Below are 20,861 nucleotides of genomic sequence, written 5' to 3'. Positions count from 1 at the left end.
ATATTATAGTATTTACTGATCATATCAAATTTAGTTCTCAAACTTTTGATTGCTATATATATTTTGTTTTGAATATTTATTTTTCAATTTCATCCTTTATAATTTAATTTTTATATTAACTTTTGTTCTTTTTTTATAATTGTTATTTGTTTTTCCCTTATTATTTTTTAATTGAAATTTTTATCTATTAAATTTGGTCCTCATTCTTTTGATTGTTACTTATTTTATTTGAAATAATTTATGAAATGTTAATTATTATTATTTTAATTTCTTCATCTTTTAATTTTTAATTTTTTAGATTTGATCCATATTATTTTAATTATTATTGATTTTATTTGAGATAATTTATGAAATCATATTTTTTTTCAATTTCATTCTCATTCAACTTTTTAATTTGTAAGATTTGTTCCTCATGATTTAAATAAACTTGAAAAAAATAAATATTAATAAGTTATTTTATAGCTTATTTTTCATAACATAACCAAATATAAAAAAGTGTTTTCCAACTTATTTTTTATTACACTACCAAATATAAAAAAATAATTCATTTTCTTGAAATTCATTTAAAAAAAAAACTACTTTCTAACAAACAAATGAGGCTTTAGTCATATAACTTTATTTTTTTATGTTTTAATCCTTGAATGTTAAAAAACGAGATAGAAAATGATTAGAAAGAGAGATGAGAGAGAGAAATGTTGACCTATAACAAAAAATATTTTTTCTTAGTGCCAATAGATTTATATTAAAAATTAGAATTTGATAGATGTGATTTAGACTTTTAATCATTCCAAAAAATATAGATCATAATTCTCAAAGTTTGTTTCAATTTGTTTTGATTTTAAATTTTAAGACTAACTAGAAGGTGTTTTAGGATTTGTATGATAGTTGAAAATAGGTTTGTTGAGGTCTTTATTCCTTTTCTTTTTTTGTGTGTTTTTAAGCAATAATATGTTGTAATTTGGATTTTGAAATCCAAATTATTCCAAAAATTTATTTTTCATCTAAAAAAAATATATAAAATTTGTTATAGTTGATCGTGTCTTATTTATTGATTGATAAAAATGACTTGAGTTATTTATAAAAAACAATGGTATGCCCTGATTTCACTATTTTTTTATCACTTCACATTGTTTTCTTTCTTTATTTTTTTATATTTTATAATAACATTACATTTAAAATTAATTATCAATAATTATGTTTTCCAATTCTTTTATTTTGAAAATATGCATTAATAAAAGTGATGTCTTTTTATACAATAGACACCAACACTAAAACATTGGTTTGTTAGGTCTATATTTCATATAGAACTATAAGAACATGCCATTATACATTAAAAACGCATGTGATTATTTTATTGATAACTTTACTATGTCTTTTATATATTTCATATTTTTTTAAGTATAATCATTATTATGTCTCCTATCTAAAACATCAAATAAAATTCATATATGTCATCTTCTTCAAAAAGAAATAAGATGTTTGGTTCGACCCCGGTCTTGCCGGGTTATTTATTACTTCGACACTTCTGCACTTGGGAGAAGACATCAACCTTTTAGTCGTGTCAAAAACACTCAAGCTATAACAATTATCCTTTAACAATATTCTTTGAACATCCTTAATATCCATAATAATACATTTATGTCTTAAAACTACACTTGAAACATGGTTTGACATTCATAGTATCCCCAAAACCTTTTAGATTTTTATATTTAGAGTTTGTTTTTTTTATTATAAAAATGTTTTAAAATGTTTTAATTTTTTATTGCAAATTAATATTTTTTAATGATTTTGGATATATATATATATATATTTATGTTAAAATATATTTTAAAAAATAAACAATAAATTATTTTAATATATTTTTAAATAAAAAGATATTTTTTAAAACAAATGTAATTATAATCTCAAAAACTATACTTTTTTTATTTTTATTTTAATCTTTTCGTACATATTTCATGAAGATATCCTATGCAACATACAAAATTAATAAAAATATATTTTGAAAACCACCCCCCCATTTGCATCTGCGGGGCATATGAAATACACTCAAATTTTAAAGCCCTACCCGCACCTTAAACCCCTAAAATCTGCGACTCAAAACACCTAAAATTAACACTATGAACAAGTGGTGGCGAAGCCTGAGGACGGCAATCCAGTCCCCACAACAGCCATTATCACCACAGCTACCATTTCAATCGTCACGTTACCACACAATCCAAGCAATACCTCGAGAGGTTGTAGGCAGCAGAGTTTCAGCTAGAGAAAGAGAGCAAGGTAGAATCCCTGCTGTGGTTTTCTCTCAGAGTCTCCTTGATATAAATCCATCAAATCGGTATACATCTAGGAAGAGATTATTGACTACTGAGAAAAAGCAGATTCAAGCAATTCTTAAGTCCGTAGAACTCCCTTTCTTTTGCTCCACTACTTTCCCTCTTCAGATCCGAGCTGGGACCGGGTCATCGGTTTTGCTTGAATCCGGAACTGTATTGCCCATTAAGGTAAGTCACACTGTTTTAGTTCATTTTCAATCTTAAGTGGGTTTAATAATTTGAAGTTTGTGTGGTTTTTTTATGTTTTTCGGATTGTTTTGTAGATACACAGGGATGAAAAGACAGGGAAGATATTGAATTTGGTGTTTGCTTGGGCTGATGAAGGAACTGAGATGAAAGTTGACGTGCCGGTTGTTTTCAAAGGAGAAGAAAATTGTCCCGGTCTTAAGAAAGGTACGTTTTACTCTCGTATAATTCATTATTATTTATTTATTCATTATTTTGTGAGGCTTTCCAGATTGTTAAAGTGATGGAAATTTTATAACTATGAGCGATGCGCAGGCAAGCTTAGGGCTGTACTGAATCTGAGTTTCAAAAGCTGTTCAGGCCTGAGTTGCCGTAGATTCCTGTGGATTATGATTAAATGTGTGGATAGATTTCTAGGATTTACACCTGGGTTTCTTAAGAGTCACAGCTGAGAGGAGATTGAGCAACATAATCAAAGCAAATTGCTGGGAATTATTTAATATTATTGCATTGAAAATGTTGAAAGACAACATAGTTATTTATAGAGTTGTAGCAGTCCAAATCCTACAAGTACATGGATTCCTAAACCTCCAACATAATTATTCCTATTTAGAATAGGAAAACCTAACAACTTTAGGACTAGAAAATAAAATGCTAAAACAGAAATAAAATTCTGTAATTTCCAGATTTTCCAGCAGATCTGAAAATTACCAAACTACTCAGGTTCCCAACCATGTTTTCTATCTTAGCCATGTGCCAAATCAATGCTTGAGCATTGAGATTATTCTCAGAATGCCCTCTAAAGAACCTTGGGGGCTGGTGCCAGCATGGCCCATCAATGAGGCTTCGTAACATGATATTGTTTGTGGGGATGTGACTGTGTTTTCTTATAATTTCTTATGGGGGTAAATGTTAGGGTAGATAAGATGTTTGAAGATTATTAGTATGTTATGAGACTTTCTATAAATTTGTAGATAAGTTATGTGTGATTGTGGGTCGTCTTTCCTAGTGTATGAAGAGAGTTCTGTAAGAATCATTGGATTTGTTTTGTTTTTTTTTCCAAGGTGGTACTTGTAGGTTATTTAGTATGCTAACTTTCTTCAAAACTTTAAGGATTTAGGTATGCTGTGCATGGTCATGGTTCTCGTGAATAATTATTGTCCTAGTGAATGATAAATGTCATGAGAATCGTTGATTGGATATCTTTCTAAAGTTAGGCTTGATAGCATATGGAAGATGAGATGTCTTGAAGACAATTCTAATAAACCTAAGCAAGTTGAAAATTACAATTATTTGACAACTCACCATTGTTTGAGTCTTGCCTTTAGTCCCAATCTGAATCCTTTATCTTCCTGAGGCATATATAAAGATGTCTGATGCAGGAAAAAACTGGCTATGTAACTTTTAGCTGAGTAGGTAGGAATGTGGAGGGTTCAAAATTAAAGAGGGGGGTTGAAAGTTCTTAGCTGAGTAGGTAGGAATGTGGAGGGTTTGAAAGTTTGTGTCTCAGTTGAGCTTCTAGGAAAAATGGTGGTTTTGTTTGCTGGAATAGGAGAATTTGCCTGCTGAAATATTGTGACAGCAGCGCTCCATCATCAGCCAAAGCACTTCTTTTTTTTTCACCCTCTCTGATATGTAAATTATCCTCGTTGTACGACAGCTTAGTCTTTTATTTTGCGAACCTTTTCCCAATCTTTTTTAACGTAAGATTCATTCCAGGAAGCAAAAGTTATAAATACATTTTTGACATAATAGATTATCAAGATGTAAATTTGACTAGATGAACTGCAAACAAGAGCCCATACAACTACAAAGAGCACCTTTCCTTTGATCAAAATACCTTTTTCATTATGATATGGATAATGCTCTGACTGTTGGTTTCTGAAATTGAATCTGTTAACAATGTTTGCAATAGATGTGGTATTAACTCTCTTCCAAAAATAACTCAAGTCCATTGTGTTAGGAGCTCATCCTAGAATTTCTTCTCCACAATGTGTTCTAAGAGAAACAAACCTATGGTTCTCTGGAGATTTGTCCTAAGTCATTGGTGCATTTATGATTAATCACAAGGTCATTAACTTGAAAGAAATTGTTCCACATTCTTGTCAAATATCCATGGATGTCTTAGCAAGGTATGTAATAGAAATGAATGGTTCCATGGAACAAATCAATGCAAACCTCCCATGAATTTTGTTATCAGTGCTATTTAACCATGCCACTTTATACTGATTTGCATTTGGCTTAGTTTTCTCCCCAAGCTTGGGATACCATCTTCATAAACAACACTAGAGTAACAACCACTGGCATTGATTAGAATGGTATGCTTTTGCCCGTTGAATTTACCACATGTTTGAGAAATAATGTTTCCTTGCTAGGTAAAGAAATATGTTTGTTTGTGGAAATAAATTTCAGACAGAACATTTGAAAAAAATCATCAGAACCACCATACCTGTAAATTTGTTTGTCAAAATCATCATATTTCCTTGCTGAAAAATTCTTCCAAAAATTTAAAGATATCTGATGGTGTTTTTGCATCTCTCACTTTACTCCAATGCTGTAACAGGAGGCCATTTGAAGATGATGAGAAGTACTCTAAAATATCTCTGCCCAGCTGAACACATTCCTCAAAAAATTGAGGTGGACATAAGCAATCTAGATATTGAAGATAGATTATTCATGCGTGATATTGAGGTTCATCCATCTTTGAAGCTTTTGAGTAAGAATGAGAACATGCCTGTATGTAAGATTGTGGCAACAAATTTGGATGCCCCGGAACCCGCGGCATTGAATTTAGAAAGCCCAGAACCTGCAGAGATATAGCCAGTGGAGTGCCTGTGAATCACCTCAGCAGAAAAGACTAGCAACCGCAATGTTAGAAGTTTAGAATAATAAGTTTGTTGTTTTGTCTAGATTATGGCTTGCGTTGGTGTTTTGGGATTCTCAAACCAAGGAAGACATTCATGGATAGATTCGTAGGCATGTTATATTTATGCTTTTAGCGTCATAGTTACTTTGTTGGTAGGTTGCATTAGTTGCTGCTAAATGATGCATGAATGTATCAAACATGAAAGAACTGAGATGGCGTATGACCTTGTTCTTTTTTTCTTTTTTCTTTCTCAATGGATAATTATATCAAAAACCTGAAAGTTCAGATTGTAAATTTTTGGTAGTCAGCAGTTACATTTTATTTTGATCTGGAAATTGGTTTCTTACCGTTCGTTGTTATTTTTAGACAGTTTCTGTTATTTATAATGCTGTTTGTTTAGAATGTTGAATCTGTGTTTGAAGTCAAATACATGCGCAACTTGTTTGATAATGCGCAACTCGTTTGATAATCCCAAATCATAGTAAAGTAAGAGGATCCATATAAATTTAACAAAAACACAGGTTTGTGGAAAGCAGCTTTTAAGCTGCTTTCTGCAAACCTGTGAACTTATTTAGTGGATAGTGAAACTCTCCACTGAACATACTTTACTAGGTTAACTTTATTGTTTATATAAATAGTAATGTGTGATTGTTTATATAAATAGTAATGTGTGATTCTAGTTACATCCAGTTTGATTCAAAACTAAATATATTAAACTAGATTTGATATAGTAAAAAGATTACATTAAATTTTTTATTTTTAGTTATGTTTTATTGATAACGTAATATTTATAGAATTTAATCACAATTTTAATTTTATTCCTGATTATATTTTATATGATGTTATTGCTTGTTTAAGAAATCAAGGAAACTATAGTTCTTGTCAGATATATTTCATACCTGATGAAATTATAGATAGTTTAATTGAATAATAAAAAATATTGTATATAAAATATTATTTATTTTATGATGTAATAATAATAATTAAATTTATAATATTTAAATTCAATATATATATATATACATAGCAAACCAACTTTAATTAAAAATACTTTTATAAAACAATCTTTTTTAAATCATAACTACAAAAGTTACCACAATACTAAATATAGTAGTGACTATTTGGAAACACGGTTGTACTCATGTTTTAAAAAAATTAATTTTTTTATTAAAAATTAATTTTTTATATATTTTAAATTATTTTGATATATTAATCTAAAAAAAATTATTTTTATCACTTTTCCACAGCCGATCAAAACTCTAGCATGTGGCCAAAATGTTTTTTTTTTAATAAAAAAAGGGAGGTGAATTGTTTTACAAGTAGGGTTGTTTTACTTTGAAAATTCATTATCCAACCATTTTTTTTATCTGAAAACATATAAAAAATTATTAAAATCAAAATAAAGTCAATTATAATTTCAAATAACCTAAAAAATTAATTCAAAAATAAAAATTAAATCTAAAATCCAAAAATATCTTAAAGTCAGATTTACTTTCTCGAATAATTTAAAAATAAAAGAACATCCAAGTGATTTGTTGGTATTAAAATCAATCATTTTATGATTGAAATCAATATTAATGAATAATTTTTTCTTGATATTAGCAATTCTATTCTTTTTTTTTCAAATCAATCACAGTAAAATAAAATAAAATAAAATAAAATTTTATAACAAAATCGTGATATATATATATATCATGAGATTCAGATATCAAAGATCGGGTCAGAGAGGGTATCTTAATTAAAATTACCCGAGTCAAACCTAATATTAATGAATTGTTGGACGTCGTCGTCATAGTACCTGTAGGGAAGTGTAGTTGCCATTCATTCCCATGCCTCCTCTAGTTATAATTCATGCTTCTAATCTTTTGAGAGGTCTCAAAAATAAATAATAAAAAAAGGAATTGCTATTGTCACAGCCTTATTTATTGTCTATTAGCATAGCCTTCCTTACCTTTTAGATACAAAGGTTTTATTTGTTTTTGTATTTAAAAAATATTTTAAATTAATTTTACTTTAAAATATTTGTTTATGATTTTATATATTGATATTAAAAATATTTTTTATATATTTCTAAATAAAAAATAATTATTATTATAGTTTCAAATACTATCGAAATAATTAAACAAATTATCTTTAATTTTAAAAGTTAAGTGAGTTGAAAAACACATTTTAAAGAATAATAAAAATAAAAAATAAAAATAGTTTTCTGTTAATGAATAGAACAAGGTTTTTTATAGATTAGCTAGATTAACTTTTAAAATTTTTAAATTTGATGATAAATGTATATATGTATGTATGTTAAGTACTTAATATATATATATAATGGAAGCTGTGGCAATAGCCTCTCCCCATTTTCAGCACCGCACCCTCCACATTGCGAATCTGCAAATTGAGAGGTGGGGCCCGCAATTTTCCAAGCCCCGTGTAATTGTTTGTGGAACATGTGGGTCCGTGCCACGTGCCTTTTGCCTTGCTCTGGGAAGTTGACCGTTGACGTTGCCTTTGGTGCGGAGGGTGGAGCCATGACCTATAGTCACGTCAAATGAAAAACTAGCATATTTGGTTGTGGAGGGATGTTTCTTAACTCACAAAGGATGAGAAATTGATTTTTTTTATATTTTAATTTCTTATCCCAACTTCAATGGTTAATCTTTACACAGTATAAAAAAAAATTAATTTTATAATTAATTTTTAAAATATTTTTTATTTAAAAATATTTAAAAATAATATTTTTTTATTTTTTAAAATTTATTTTTTATATCAATACATTAAACAATTAAAAAAATTAATTTGAAATAAAAAAAATTAAAACCAAACACCAATAAGATATACTTAAATATGCAAAATGATTGAGATTTTTTATTAAATGTTTTTGCATATATCATATTGACAAGAACATAAGTTCTTAGGATTGTTTGAAGAAAAAAAAAGTTTTAATTTACATTATGAAACTGATAAAAAAATATTTTTATTGTAAAATAAAAAAATTATAAAGTAAAATTGCAAAGAATGACATCATCATATATGATAGATTAATGTAATGATAATCATAAAAAATGTTACTAATGCTGCTAAGTTAAATGATTATGCATCTTTTTTAAGATTAACGTGGGTGTTCGGGCCAGCTTGCGCGCACCACGACTAATCCCACGGGCCCTGAAGTTAATAACCATGTAAACTTCCAGTAGCCATCATATGAACAACCAATGATTATGCATCTTACTTGGTACATGATCATGTTCTTAATTAAGAATTTCAACGAGATAATGACAAAAAGGGAAGTGCATATTGATGTAAGCACAAGGAATTAAGATATAAATGATGGTCAGTTCAAGTGGCTCAACACTTATTTTTTTCAATGAGGTCTTGAGTTTGAGTTTTGTGAATAGAATACATCATTATTGAAAAAAATTTACTTTTTAATGGGTCATTTTAACTTGATTGGATTAATCGGAGTCTAGTGGACTTCTAGATACTGGAGCTAAGACAAAAAAGTAAAATAAAATCAAGATAACTTATTTTTTATTAAAAAATATATAAATTTAAAAGAAGAAAATTATTTAACTTGGGTGAATTTGTAAATCACATATTTGATAACTTAAGTCACAATATTAGAGCTATTTTTTAATTTGTTTTTAGAATTTATGGTTCATTTAATATCTATTTTTTGTAAATTTTTGAACTTTTTTGGATAGAGGTTTTTTTAATGGTGTTGTGTGTGTTTAATTTTTGAAAAAATTATTTTGCTTCATTTATAATTTTTTTTTTTTCTTTTTTGTAGATGAGTTTTTTTTTTTAGAATAAAAATATATTTATTTTTAAATAATATTTCTAATATATACAACTTTACATAATATTATTTTTATTTTATTCAATTAATTTAATATATTTGTCTATATAAATTTTCATTTGATTAAAAAATAATTTTAATAAACAAAATTAGCAAACACAAAAGGATAAAGGTCTGTCTTATATATATATATAATCGTTAACACTAAACCTTGTGGGTATTTTTATTCGTGGATAAAACATTGTGTTGTATTGTTCACATACTCACACATTAGATTGTTCACTTACTATGTATTTTTATTTTTTTATTTTAGTCCTCAAACTTTTATTGTTGGCAATTTGACCCAAATTAAAGATTAATTGCTTATGATTTCTTATATAAAAACAACATTAAAAAAAGTAGGATCTAAATGAAAAAAACAGCCAAAATGGGTGATGTGTACAAAGTTTTTTTTTAAATACATTATGGTCCTTAGGTTTACAAATAATATAATTTGGGTCCCTTTGAATGTCTAAGATTCAATTGTGGTATAAAACTTTATTTTTCTTATATTTTAGTTCCTAGTTAGAGAGAGAGGAGAGAGAAAGAGTTGTTTGATCTTGATATTAAAGAGAAAAATCAACGTTTATAATGATTATTGTCATCAAAATTATCTACTTTGTACTAAAATATTGCATTTAGTGAATACCAAAATATTGCATTTAGTGAGAGGGGTTTCACTTAGATATTTTTAATTATTAGAATTGCCTAAAAAATGGGATTTAAGCTCAGGAAGAGTTTTTATTTTAGGTTTTTATTTAGCTTTTAAGGTTTTTATAGATATTTATGGATTTGTTGTTTAAGATTTTTTCTAAGTATTTCAAGTTAAAAATAAATTGAAAATTGGGTTTCTAAGCAAAGAAAACCAAGAATCATAATTTTTTGATCATCATAGTGGCAAGAATCTAGGTATTTTCAAATAATGAGTCGTTTATTTTATTTTTTTCAAAAAATATTATGCAGATGACATTAACTTTTAAAAAAACTAAGGGCTCACGTGCATGGGCCTGCCCTTAGAGGCCCGTGTGTGGGCACTTTTCTTATGGTCCAGATGTTTGGCCTGATTTACTACATTGAAAAACGCCTGACTTGTTTTTAGTTTTAATTTTAATTTTTTTTAGTTAATACTTTTTATATAATTTTTTAAATAATTTTTAAATTTATATTTTAATTAATACATTTTTTCTATGATTTTTCATGGCTTATTTAGCCTTGTTTAAGTAATAATTATTTTTTTAATCATATCGTGTGCATTTAAGTTTTTAAGAGACCAGTATGATACATATATATATCATTTTTTTCATTTTATGTAGATTAGATTTATTTTAAAAAATAAAAATTTTATTTTTTGATAATATTTTTAGTATATGCAACCTCATATACTATTGTTTTTTTATATTTTATTTAATCAATTTTATATATGTGTCATGTTCTATTATCATTTATAAAAGAATGATTTCAATAAATAAATCTATTAAACACAACCAAGTAAATGATCATTAAATATCTTGATTTTTTTTTTATTTTTTTAATTTAATTTTTATTTATTATTAATGAATTTTTTTATTTATATAAATGAATTTAAATTTATTTAATTAGATGCATGTATAAGTTTTTCGATTTATATTTATAAAATATTTTTATGTAAAAAACATGTTAAAAAATCTATATATTTAATTTTTTATTAATAAAATAAATATTTAACCCATAGCATAATGCTAGTTAAAAGGCTTGATTATCGATAATCCACGAGTAATGGTATGCTTCTAACTTGAACCATCTTTGTAGAGAGTTTAAGCAATGGAAACAATCTAGAAGAACAATAAATTATAACTTCTTTGTCATTGCAAGATCGTGGGCGACGTTATTAAATAATTAAAGCCGGACAACTAATTTCTTTTAATAATTTGATTTTAATATGCATGTTTATGCACTAAAATAATATCAATTTGAAGAGAATTAATTAAACAAATATTTGATGTTTAAAACCCTTGGGACATGATTTATAAAATTTTATAGGAATTTAATTGATTACTAGTATATAGGCTCGAGACTACTATACTGGCTGCTGTCTATCTGTCGTCGTTTCCACATTATTTAACAAAAAAGTAATAATATTTGTAGCCGCCATTGACCTCCCAAAAATATCTCCTGGGATTCTTGTTACCCTTAAAAATTCAAAGTGGTTCATGCATGGCATTTACTTCACTTGAATATTGTTATAAAATAAGGTTGTCGGACCGACAATAAGTGGTTTTCTCCACTAGTTTAGGAAGCAAGTTCCGAAAAATTAAAACATTACTATAAAACGCAATGAGAAGGGGCAGATCAACCATGTTTTGAGCACTTGGAATCCAAAACTACGCTATAGATTCTGCTAGGTATTCGAGATTGGCAATTGGGTTTCACTAAATACAAAAGGAAATTAAGAATAATCTATGCATAAATTAAATTTGTTTTGGGTGACTCTATTTGCCTACACAGACAACACCCGAATGGTTCACGCATGATTAAGCAAATTAACACGGCAAGAGCACAACAATTGCACTATTTATCTACGGACAAACAAGTAACAAACCATCCGAAATTCACAAAGGACATTTGTTATGCACCTTGCAAAAACCGAAGATTTTGAGTGCTCGGCTGAGGATTTGATACAATAGATGAAAATTTTATCTAGTTATTTAAATTAGAATTAGTGGTGATCAAAAAAATTAAAAAACTGATTAAATAAAAAAACTAAAAAAAATAATGAAAAAAACTAAACCGTGAAAAAAAATTAATTAAAATTTTGAAAAAATTAAACTAAACCAAATAAAAACAAAAAAACTAGAAAAAACCAAGTTAAACCAATTTGAATAGATTTTTATCCAAAAAATAAACCAAACCGAATCAAAACTCATCTGTTTAAATTGATTTTGTTTTTTTTTTTTAATTTTTTTAATTTGATTGTCTTTTTTATAAAAACCAAAACAAACAAAAATAATCATTCTTAATATAAATGATATTAATAGCCTAACAAATACTTTTATAAATCAACAATATATATATAAATTCAAAAAAATATCTAATCATGTCAAATTAAATTGATACTTTAAAACAAAGATAATGAGAGATTTAATCGTTAGATTGGTATTAATTTTTTTAGATGATTTTACAAATAATTTTTATGTGAAAAACCACTTCATCACATATTAAACCGTTGGATTATTCAAAATCAAGCTCATAAATTATTATGTTGGGACAATTTGTGATTCCGATTTAATTTTCTTATTGGCTTCGGATTTTAAATTGTTTTTTAGTAAAGGTAGGTATTTTCCTAGCATATTCAAGTTCTTAATAAGACAATTATTGTAATTTTTTTTTCAAAATAAAATTTAAAATTTTTATTTATAATCCTTTTCACTTATTAAATTAGATTTGTTGTCTATATTATTGCGGCTTCAATATCTTTAAGCTGCATTTTCATTTATATGATACAATAATTTTGAAATCTGGTCCAGTCCAGTGGGTTGATCCGGGACCTAGTCTACTCGAAGCTGGAACTAGACAAGGTTGAAAAAAATAAAGGAAGAAAAAACCTAGTGTGACCCGATTGATTTGACAGGTTGACTTGATGACCCAGCAAGACCCTGTCAAGAACCGGTTGTAAATCTATTAATTTTTATTTTTTTTGTTAAAACAATATTATTTTAATTTTTTTAAAAAATAAAATTTAATCCAACTAAACCGGTAACCCGGTTAAAACCCAAAATCAAGGCTTTGAATTACGCCAGCTATCGAGCCGGATCTCAAAACTATATCTGATACTAGACAGATAGTTAATGTGCTCAGCAGAACTTGTCCCTTAAAATCGATCAAAAGCTACATGCTATAGAATACCGATTGAAATAATGAATTTGGTTTTATTTAATGCATAGAATAATCTGAGAATATCCTCATAGATGATAATCAAACTTAAATAATTAATTGAATTTAATCAAGGAAGTGATGACTTATTTTTAAAATAAAAGATTATAACATGATTATAAATTTAGTAATAAAACCAAATATGATAATTATTATTGCTGTAAAACGGTAAACTAATATTTTACCACCAAAATCTGAGGAGGGAGAAGACAACAGAATTACCTAACCTGAAATTTAACAGAAATTGGAAATACAGTTAAAATGCAAACTGCATTCACACACTCCCTCCATTTCGTTTAAACGCAACCAGATTTATTTATTTATTATTAAACCGCGTTGGTTTCTTCGTCTCAACGACCTGTCCTGTTCCTTCTTCTCCTCCAGCCTCCTTGGATTTCTTCTCCTTTCGTTTTCTCTCTAACAAAACCATTTCCCCTCTTCTTCTTCAATAAAAAAACCAAAAATATGACGATTCAGAATATTATTGTTACATTGTTTCTGCTGTATTACTAGTAATTTATATGTTGTGGCCCATGCGCTGGATTCATAACCTTTCCTTCACTTCTTCTTCGTCTTCAACATCTTCGTCCACAACGTCGCCGTCCCTTTCTCTTCATAAAACTTCTTCTTCTCCTTCTTCAATGGCCACGGATGAAATTTTCTCTTGGGTGAGGAGAGGCCATGGCAGTCGTTTTAGTTGGAATAATCCTCGTAGTTTGAGGATAGGTGGTGGTTATGATTGCGGTGACAGGCCTAGAATTTCAAGGCAAAAGAATCTGAGACATTTGATCGATGAAGACCTTCCAGGTCATCAAAAACAGGTGGCACCACCGGATCATCATGTGGATTCCGGTGCCCCTTCGAGGTCAACTTCGGCTTCAGTTGCTGTGCCATTGCCACTTCCATTGCCGGTGCCTTGTGCGGATGGGGATTCGAGGTTTCCTTCGCCCAAGGAGAGGATTCGAGATGGTTTTAGGGAAAGAGACAGAGACAGAGGTGATAGGATTGGAGAGGGATTATATTCTTCGAATTCTCCTATTTCTAGGTAATTTTGCTGTTTGGATTTCCTTTTTAGGGTATATTGTTGATCGATGATTAACTAATTGTTCTTTTTTATCTCCAAAATGGAAAAAGAATTGTGGGTTTTTTTGATAAATTATGTTTTTATGCTATTCATGGATCGTAGGATGCTCCATCCTGGAAAAAATGGTACACAATGAGGCATGTTTTTCTTGATTTAAAGAAATTTTGCTAACAGTTTTGGAGATGATATATGAATGGTAACTTTCAGTCTTTTAATGCACAAGCCATTCTTGCTGCTTGAATTACATGCACCTCTGCCATGGCTGTATCAGAGATGCACTGTTCATTTGGCAGATAATTTGTTCTCCAGGCACTGAATTGTGAATATTTTTGGTTAATATGTGGTCCTATAACAGTGTTTTTGCTGGTCGAAACATGAAGAAAATGGTTGAGCATTTAGACACTCGGTCATCTAGGACGGTGCGTCCAGATTTCAGTTCTGCACAGAGTTCTCGAGACAACTTCGAGATCAATATTCCTATTAGGAGTGCTCCTACTAGTCCATTTGAAAGCCCTGTTCACAGCCCACCAAGAACGAGTAGCACTGCTGGTATGTTTCCTTACTACCGCATGATTGCTAGAGCACAGAAAGTCTGGTCTGCACCAGAGATGGCAACATTAGACACGCCTGGGCTTCCTCCTCCGGCATTCATGGATGTGAGTGCTTTTAGTAATGACAGTTCTCCTCTTCAAAGTCCATCAAATATAAGTCCCCGCCGGAGAGCCAGAAGCCCAACTGGACCTTTATCGCCATTGACTTCCAGGTCATCAATCGAAAGCTCAGCTGCACGGCGTGAAAGTAATGCTAATTTCGAGGTCCACCCATTACCTCTTCCTCCAGGAGCAGCTGTCCCTTCGCCATCAGTACCAGTGTCTATAGCTCTACATAAACCGGAGTTCCCATCTATGAAAAGTCAGTGGCAGAAGGGGAAGCTTATTGGACGCGGTACATTTGGAAGTGTTTATGTTGCCAGCAATAGGTAAATGAATTCTATTCTCTGTTGTGCTGGCTTATTTTGGTGCAGTAAACCCCAATTGCTGTCTTTTGTTTCCGACAGGGAAACTGGGGCATTATGTGCAATGAAGGAAGTGGAAATGTTTCCTGATGACCCGAAATCTGCCGAGTCTATAAAGCAATTAGAACAGGTTATTCACCTTGTCTATAACGGGTTGATCCTGTAGCTTCATTCTCAAACACTCAAGTATATGTGTCATAATCTCCCTAGCTTTATGCTGTGAAGATTCTGTGCTAGGTTTTTTTTTAAAAAAAATCTTATGAGGACTTTCACATCTAATGCTTCTGTGTTGGTTTTTCATATGCATTAAGACGAAACATTTTTTTAGGCTTTATAGGATTACTAATAAACAATGTTAGGTTTTATTCCGCTCCGCTCCCAGCTTCTTTTCTTACTTCTATCATCTGTTTCAGGAAATTAAAGTTCTTAGCCAGCTGAAGCATCCAAACATTGTGCAGTATTATGGAAGTGAAGTAGTGAGTAATTCCAGTGGCTACTTTAGCCTCTTCCTTTTTCTTTTTCATTCAGAATAAGTATCTCTTTAGTTTTTTATGCTGTATGTATCTCTACCAGCTCATCCTTTTGAACTTAATTAGTTAACAAATAATTTTGTGTGAAGGTTGATGACAAATTCTATATATATCTGGAGTATGTTCATCCGGGTTCAATCAATAAATACGTACATGAACATTGTGGAGCCATAACAGAAAGTGTTGTTAGTAATTTTAGTCGCCATATCGTCTCAGGGCTAGCTTACTTACACAGCATGAAGACAATACACAGGTACAGGAGTTGGGCAGTTTTATATTTTGAAATAAGTGTTAGCATACATTTTAAGAATTCTTTTCGGAAAGGGTCTGTGGAATTATGTTGCGTCTGTTTGTGGCTGAGAATCTCATATCTTCGTGTATCTAGGGATATAAAAGGGGCTAATTTGCTTGTTGATGCATCTGGAGTTGTGAAGCTTGCGGACTTTGGAATGGCAAAACTTGTGAGCACTGGTTTCTTTTCTTCTCTCCAAAATTATACTAGTCACATGAAAACATGCATAAAATTGTGTAATGTGTATGCATTGCGTCTGAACTATTGCATCTTTGGATATCTTTTAATGTTATCACGAGTTTGTTCCTGCAAGCAGTGTGGAGACTGATATGACCGTTGACTTTGTTCCTCTCTGTCGTTCATGCCCTCTTAATTCCTTTCCTCTTTTTTCCTCGATAAACTTTGGTGCAGTGTTTAGAAATGTAGAAGGTTATCACTTAGTCATGGGTATTAGCACCCACCAAATTGGGGCAGGAGGGAAAATTTGGGGATGGTTCACATTCATTTATTTTGTGCAAATAAATTTTCTTGGCATACCGAGCTTTGTTCCCACTCGTGTTTTTGAAATTCTGCAACCTTCAGTAGAATACAGTTTAACATTCCTTTAGTATAGCTACTCCTGGGGTCCCGCTAGAGTGAAATCATAATTGTAATTTCCATTGAAGTTTTGATTTGCTCTGTCTCTTACTCGGCTCATAAAAATGGGACTTCTTTCTTGCTCAGCTTACTGGACAAGCAGCTGATCTTTCTCTAAAGGGAAGCCCTTACTGGATGGCTCCTGAGGTATGTTCTTGCACATCAATACTGTATGGCGTTTATTTTGTATCTTTTATTCTGACAGAATTTCCTTCTTCGCAGCTCATGCAAGCTGTAATGCAAAAGGATGTTAGCTCCAACCTTGCTCTTGCTGTTGATATTTGGAGTTTGGGATGTACTATTATTGAAATGTTCACTGGGAAACCTCCTTGGAGCGAGTATGAGGGGGTGAGTAACGATTTTTCTTAATGTCCTTTTCTTATGTCGTAATCACCTTCAATTTGGTTTACCAAACATAGATGTCAATCAAGAAAATAATATAAGATGAAGGTTTAGCATTGAAATTGTGGTGGAGGAAGTGCAAGGGTTACCTTCTCCAGTCATTTCATGGAAATGGCTGAAGAAGGATGCAGACATTATGTAACTTTTAACTGGATTTGATAATGAGCGCTGAGGGTATGGTTGAGTGATCTTAATAGACTCAAGTCTTCTCATGTCATCTTAAAATTATAAGTTATCTTCTATCATGCAGGCTGCAGCCATGTTTAAAGTGATGAGGGATAGCCCAGTTATACCTGAAATATTATCACCTGAGGGCAAGGATTTTTTGCGCTGTTGCTTTCGAAGAAACCCGGCAGAGAGACCGACAGCTGCCATGCTACTAGATCATCGGTGGTTGAAAAACTGTCAGCACGTCAATGTCTCATATACCATCCAGTCAATCAATGGGATAAAATTGACTGTAAGCTACCAATATCATTCCCAATTTTATTTTATTTTTTCCTTTCAATTTCAGATTCAAAGCAGAATTTAATAATTTGGATTATGTATTGTATTAATTGGCAGGATATATCCCAAAGTCGAAGAGCATCTGAATTCAAGCCTGATCATCTACCAGGATTACCAAGCTCAAAAAGAAACCAAAGGAAAGGCGACTTCTGACAGGTAATAGTTGAGTTTCTGCATTATATCCTTGCAAGATTTCTCTTCATTTCTTGACCATAGAATTAATACATTCTCAAATGTGTGATTTCCTGCTCTTGCATGACTGCTGGCTCCAGTTACATGCATTATTCTTTTTCTCCAGCAAGGCTGTCCAACGACCTCGCCATGAAACTTCCAACTTAACTGGCAAAATGGTCTCCATCATTCTCCTTTTCCAGTTCCTGAGTTTCTTCCTACTCTAGTTCCTCTGCAGTTGGATTGGAGCATACATCACGCCAGGTCTTCTTCTTCTACAATGCCCATTTTAAGCAAATGTAGCGCTAAAATTAACCATGGCTTCAGGTAACACAAAACCGGAAGAGCCTCTGCTTGTTTTTTTTAATAGGCTAAGCTAACAATAAACTCTGAATTGGAAAACGCTCTATTGCTGTCCCTTGTGCATGCTGGTAGATTTCCGGTGGCCACAGTTTACTGAGTAGAAATTCTTCGCTTTATCATTATCATCAATACTTCCCGATGTTTTACATGCTTGTTCATCCTGAAATACAGACCGTGTCAAGGATTTTAGGAGCAGGTTTTGTACACTATTCATTGAGTTTAGAGCTTCAGCATTTCAGAAGTTCAACTGTATGTATATTTCCTAAGGTATTATTCTTGCCTTAATGTAACATCATTAGATTTTAGAGAAAAGTTATAACTATCCATCTACCGTGTTCCTGTCAATTTTCCAAGGAAATTTCACGTGACATAATAATCCTAATAGATTCTTGGGCAGTCCCCAATGTAAAATCTTCTTGCAAATTTTATATTTTAGTAGTTGGTATTGAATCTTGAAAACTGTTGGACAGAATGATGATCATATGATATCAGCTTGAACAGATTTCTTCTTTTCTGTCTAGCATATATCATCAGCTTCATTGTAAACAACACAAATCTTCATTTGCTACATGAAAATGTTGGAGATTAGAATTGAAAAACAAAAAGATTAAAAAAAACAAAAAAAGCTTCAGTAAACCTTGGTTAATCTATTAATCTTGCGACTATGAACACATGATTGTGGTAACCTTATTGAAATAATTTTTTTTAAAAAAAACACAAATATTAATTCCCACTAAATCAAATGTTGAAGAATAAAATTAAAATTTTTTTTAAAAAAAATAACAAAGAAAAAACCAAAGTCAACCTATGATCTTAGTCACGAGCTTAAGATTAACCCCATTGAAGGCAAACTCTAAAAAATAATAAAGTAAAATTCTAAATCATCAAAATATTGAGGGATAAAATTGAAAATAAAATACAATAAAAAAGGATTCAAAACAAAAGAAATAACTATTAAAAGAAAAGGAACTAAATTTAATATAAAAATAATAATTTAAAATCAATTGTTGAGAGATGAAGTTGAAAATAAAACTCAATTAAAAAAAAGATAAAAAATTAATTAAAAGAATAAGAATCAAATTTGATATAAAAATTAAATGAAACTATATGATGAGAGACAAAATTAAAGGAAAAAAAGATAATAAAAAACAAAAATAAATATCAATTAAAAAAATAAAGATCAAATTGAAAAAAATAATATTTTTATATTTTGGCAAGGAGAAAAGAAAAACAAAAAAAATAGAAAAAAGTCCACTAGAACCTAATTACTGTGATGTTATATATATGTGTAGCGCCAACAAAAAAATCATAGCAAAACACTTTCAACATTGTCTTAAAAGACAATATTTAGACATGAGATAATGCCATATATATTGCTTGAAAGACAAGAATATCACCCACTAGCTAGTGCGTGCCGTTAACAACTTTTTTTAAAAAATAATATTTATATCAATTAAAAAACCAAATTATATCCTTGTCAACTTGTTGATTATAAAAAAAAATTCAAAAATTCAAAATTAAATCCTTTGGATATAAGTTTATTTTTTGTTTTTGTTTTTAAAGATATTGTGGTTTTTATATTGTGATTTTAAAATGTAATAAAAGTAAATGGATTGAATTATCTTGTTTAATCTTTTGATTTTTTTTAATATAATATAGTCATCACATTTTGTATTTAAAATGTAAAAAAACTGAATTATCTTCGATCAATTTTATAATTATGAATGAGTCCTAAGAAAAAAAATTCTTTTTATCCCGAACAAATTTATTGATTTCTTATAAAAAAATATAAAATGATAATTATACTATTTATTATGGTGAAGAGTAACCATGTTTAAGTACATAGAAGGGTCTCAATTTTTCTTTTAATTTTAATAATGTTAGTGGTAAACGGAGCAAAGAACTGAATTGATCACTACTATCAAGATAAAGCACTACTCTAATTTATTTATTTATCTTTATAATGAAACCTTTTTTTTTTAATTCAAATAATTTTTTAAGAGATCATGAAAAAGACAGACAGACATGTTATAATCTATAAACAGTTAGAGCTGACACAAATACCATATTTGTAATTCGAATATCTCATACTTTTTTCATACTGTAGTGCTTATGTTAAATGCTTATGCCATTTAATACTCACTCAAATACTATTTTTGTAATTCGAAAAAAGGGAAGAGGATTTTAAAAAATAAAATACAAAATCGTTTTGATGTGAAAAAAGAACTGGAAAAGGTATTTTAATCGAATTTGCTTAACTGTAGGTAAACAATCTTTCTGAAATGCTAAATAAAACGATAACAAGGAAATGCAAGAATGCATAAAAGGAAAGGAGATTTTTAATATTGAAGACAAAAATGAAGGAGATATTAAACAAAAGAAAAGAAAAGGAGATGATAAATCATTATGGATCAAGACATAAAATACCATGGATTAAAACAATATAAAGATATTTTCTTTTTCTCAACAAAAACCAATAGCCTTAATGTTAAGAATAATGCGGTTTATTCTATATGATTCATTGATTATTATTAGATTAATTGAGATAAATCAATCTTTTTATATTTTTTTAACATGGTAAAATTATTCAATACATAATACGGCTTCCTAATCTTTTCCTTTTTTAAAAATAAATTGAAATGATGATTATCTTTGAAATAAAAATTATTAAGCTAGTTTTTGTTTGTTATAAAATTTTTTATCATGGTGTCTAGGGGTTTTTTTTTATTATTATTATAATC

General features: G+C 29.7%; 2 protein-coding genes across 3 annotated transcripts; both read left to right on the top strand.

Annotated features, from left to right (window-relative positions):
- Window positions 1-1,998: 1,998 nt before the first annotated feature.
- On the top strand, window positions 1,999-5,630 carry LOC105135842 (uncharacterized). Its single transcript, XM_011040910.1, has 3 exons — window positions 1,999-2,498; window positions 2,594-2,723; window positions 5,080-5,630. The coding sequence occupies exons 1-3, from the start codon at window positions 2,118-2,120 to the stop codon at window positions 5,334-5,336; spliced, it is 768 nt and encodes a 255-aa protein (XP_011039212.1). The 5' UTR covers window positions 1,999-2,117; the 3' UTR covers window positions 5,337-5,630.
- A 7,814-nt stretch (window positions 5,631-13,444) lies between these two features.
- LOC105135841 (mitogen-activated protein kinase kinase kinase YODA-like) lies at window positions 13,445-18,669 on the top strand. 2 transcript variants are annotated; one of them, XM_011040909.1, is made up of 11 exons: window positions 13,445-14,165; window positions 14,560-15,183; window positions 15,262-15,349; window positions 15,633-15,695; window positions 15,839-16,002; window positions 16,135-16,210; window positions 16,765-16,824; window positions 16,900-17,025; window positions 17,330-17,539; window positions 17,644-17,742; window positions 17,859-18,669. In XM_011040909.1, exons 1-10 carry the CDS (start codon window positions 13,642-13,644, stop codon window positions 17,737-17,739), a joined length of 2,031 nt encoding a protein of 676 aa, XP_011039211.1. In that variant the 5' UTR covers window positions 13,445-13,641; the 3' UTR covers window positions 17,740-17,742; window positions 17,859-18,669. The 2 variants fall into 2 exon arrangements, with proteins under 2 accessions (XP_011039211.1, XP_011039210.1); XM_011040908.1 differs by having other exon boundaries at window positions 15,633-15,723; window positions 15,837-16,002.
- The last annotated feature ends 2,192 nt before the right edge of the window (window positions 18,670-20,861 follow it).

The sequence above is a fragment of the Populus euphratica genome, unplaced genomic scaffold (assembly GCF_000495115.2).
Source record: "Populus euphratica unplaced genomic scaffold, PopEup_1.0 scaffold234.1, whole genome shotgun sequence".
In the NCBI taxonomy this organism is placed as follows: domain Eukaryota; kingdom Viridiplantae; phylum Streptophyta; class Magnoliopsida; order Malpighiales; family Salicaceae; genus Populus; species Populus euphratica.
This window is presented reverse-complemented; position numbering and strand designations above follow the sequence as displayed.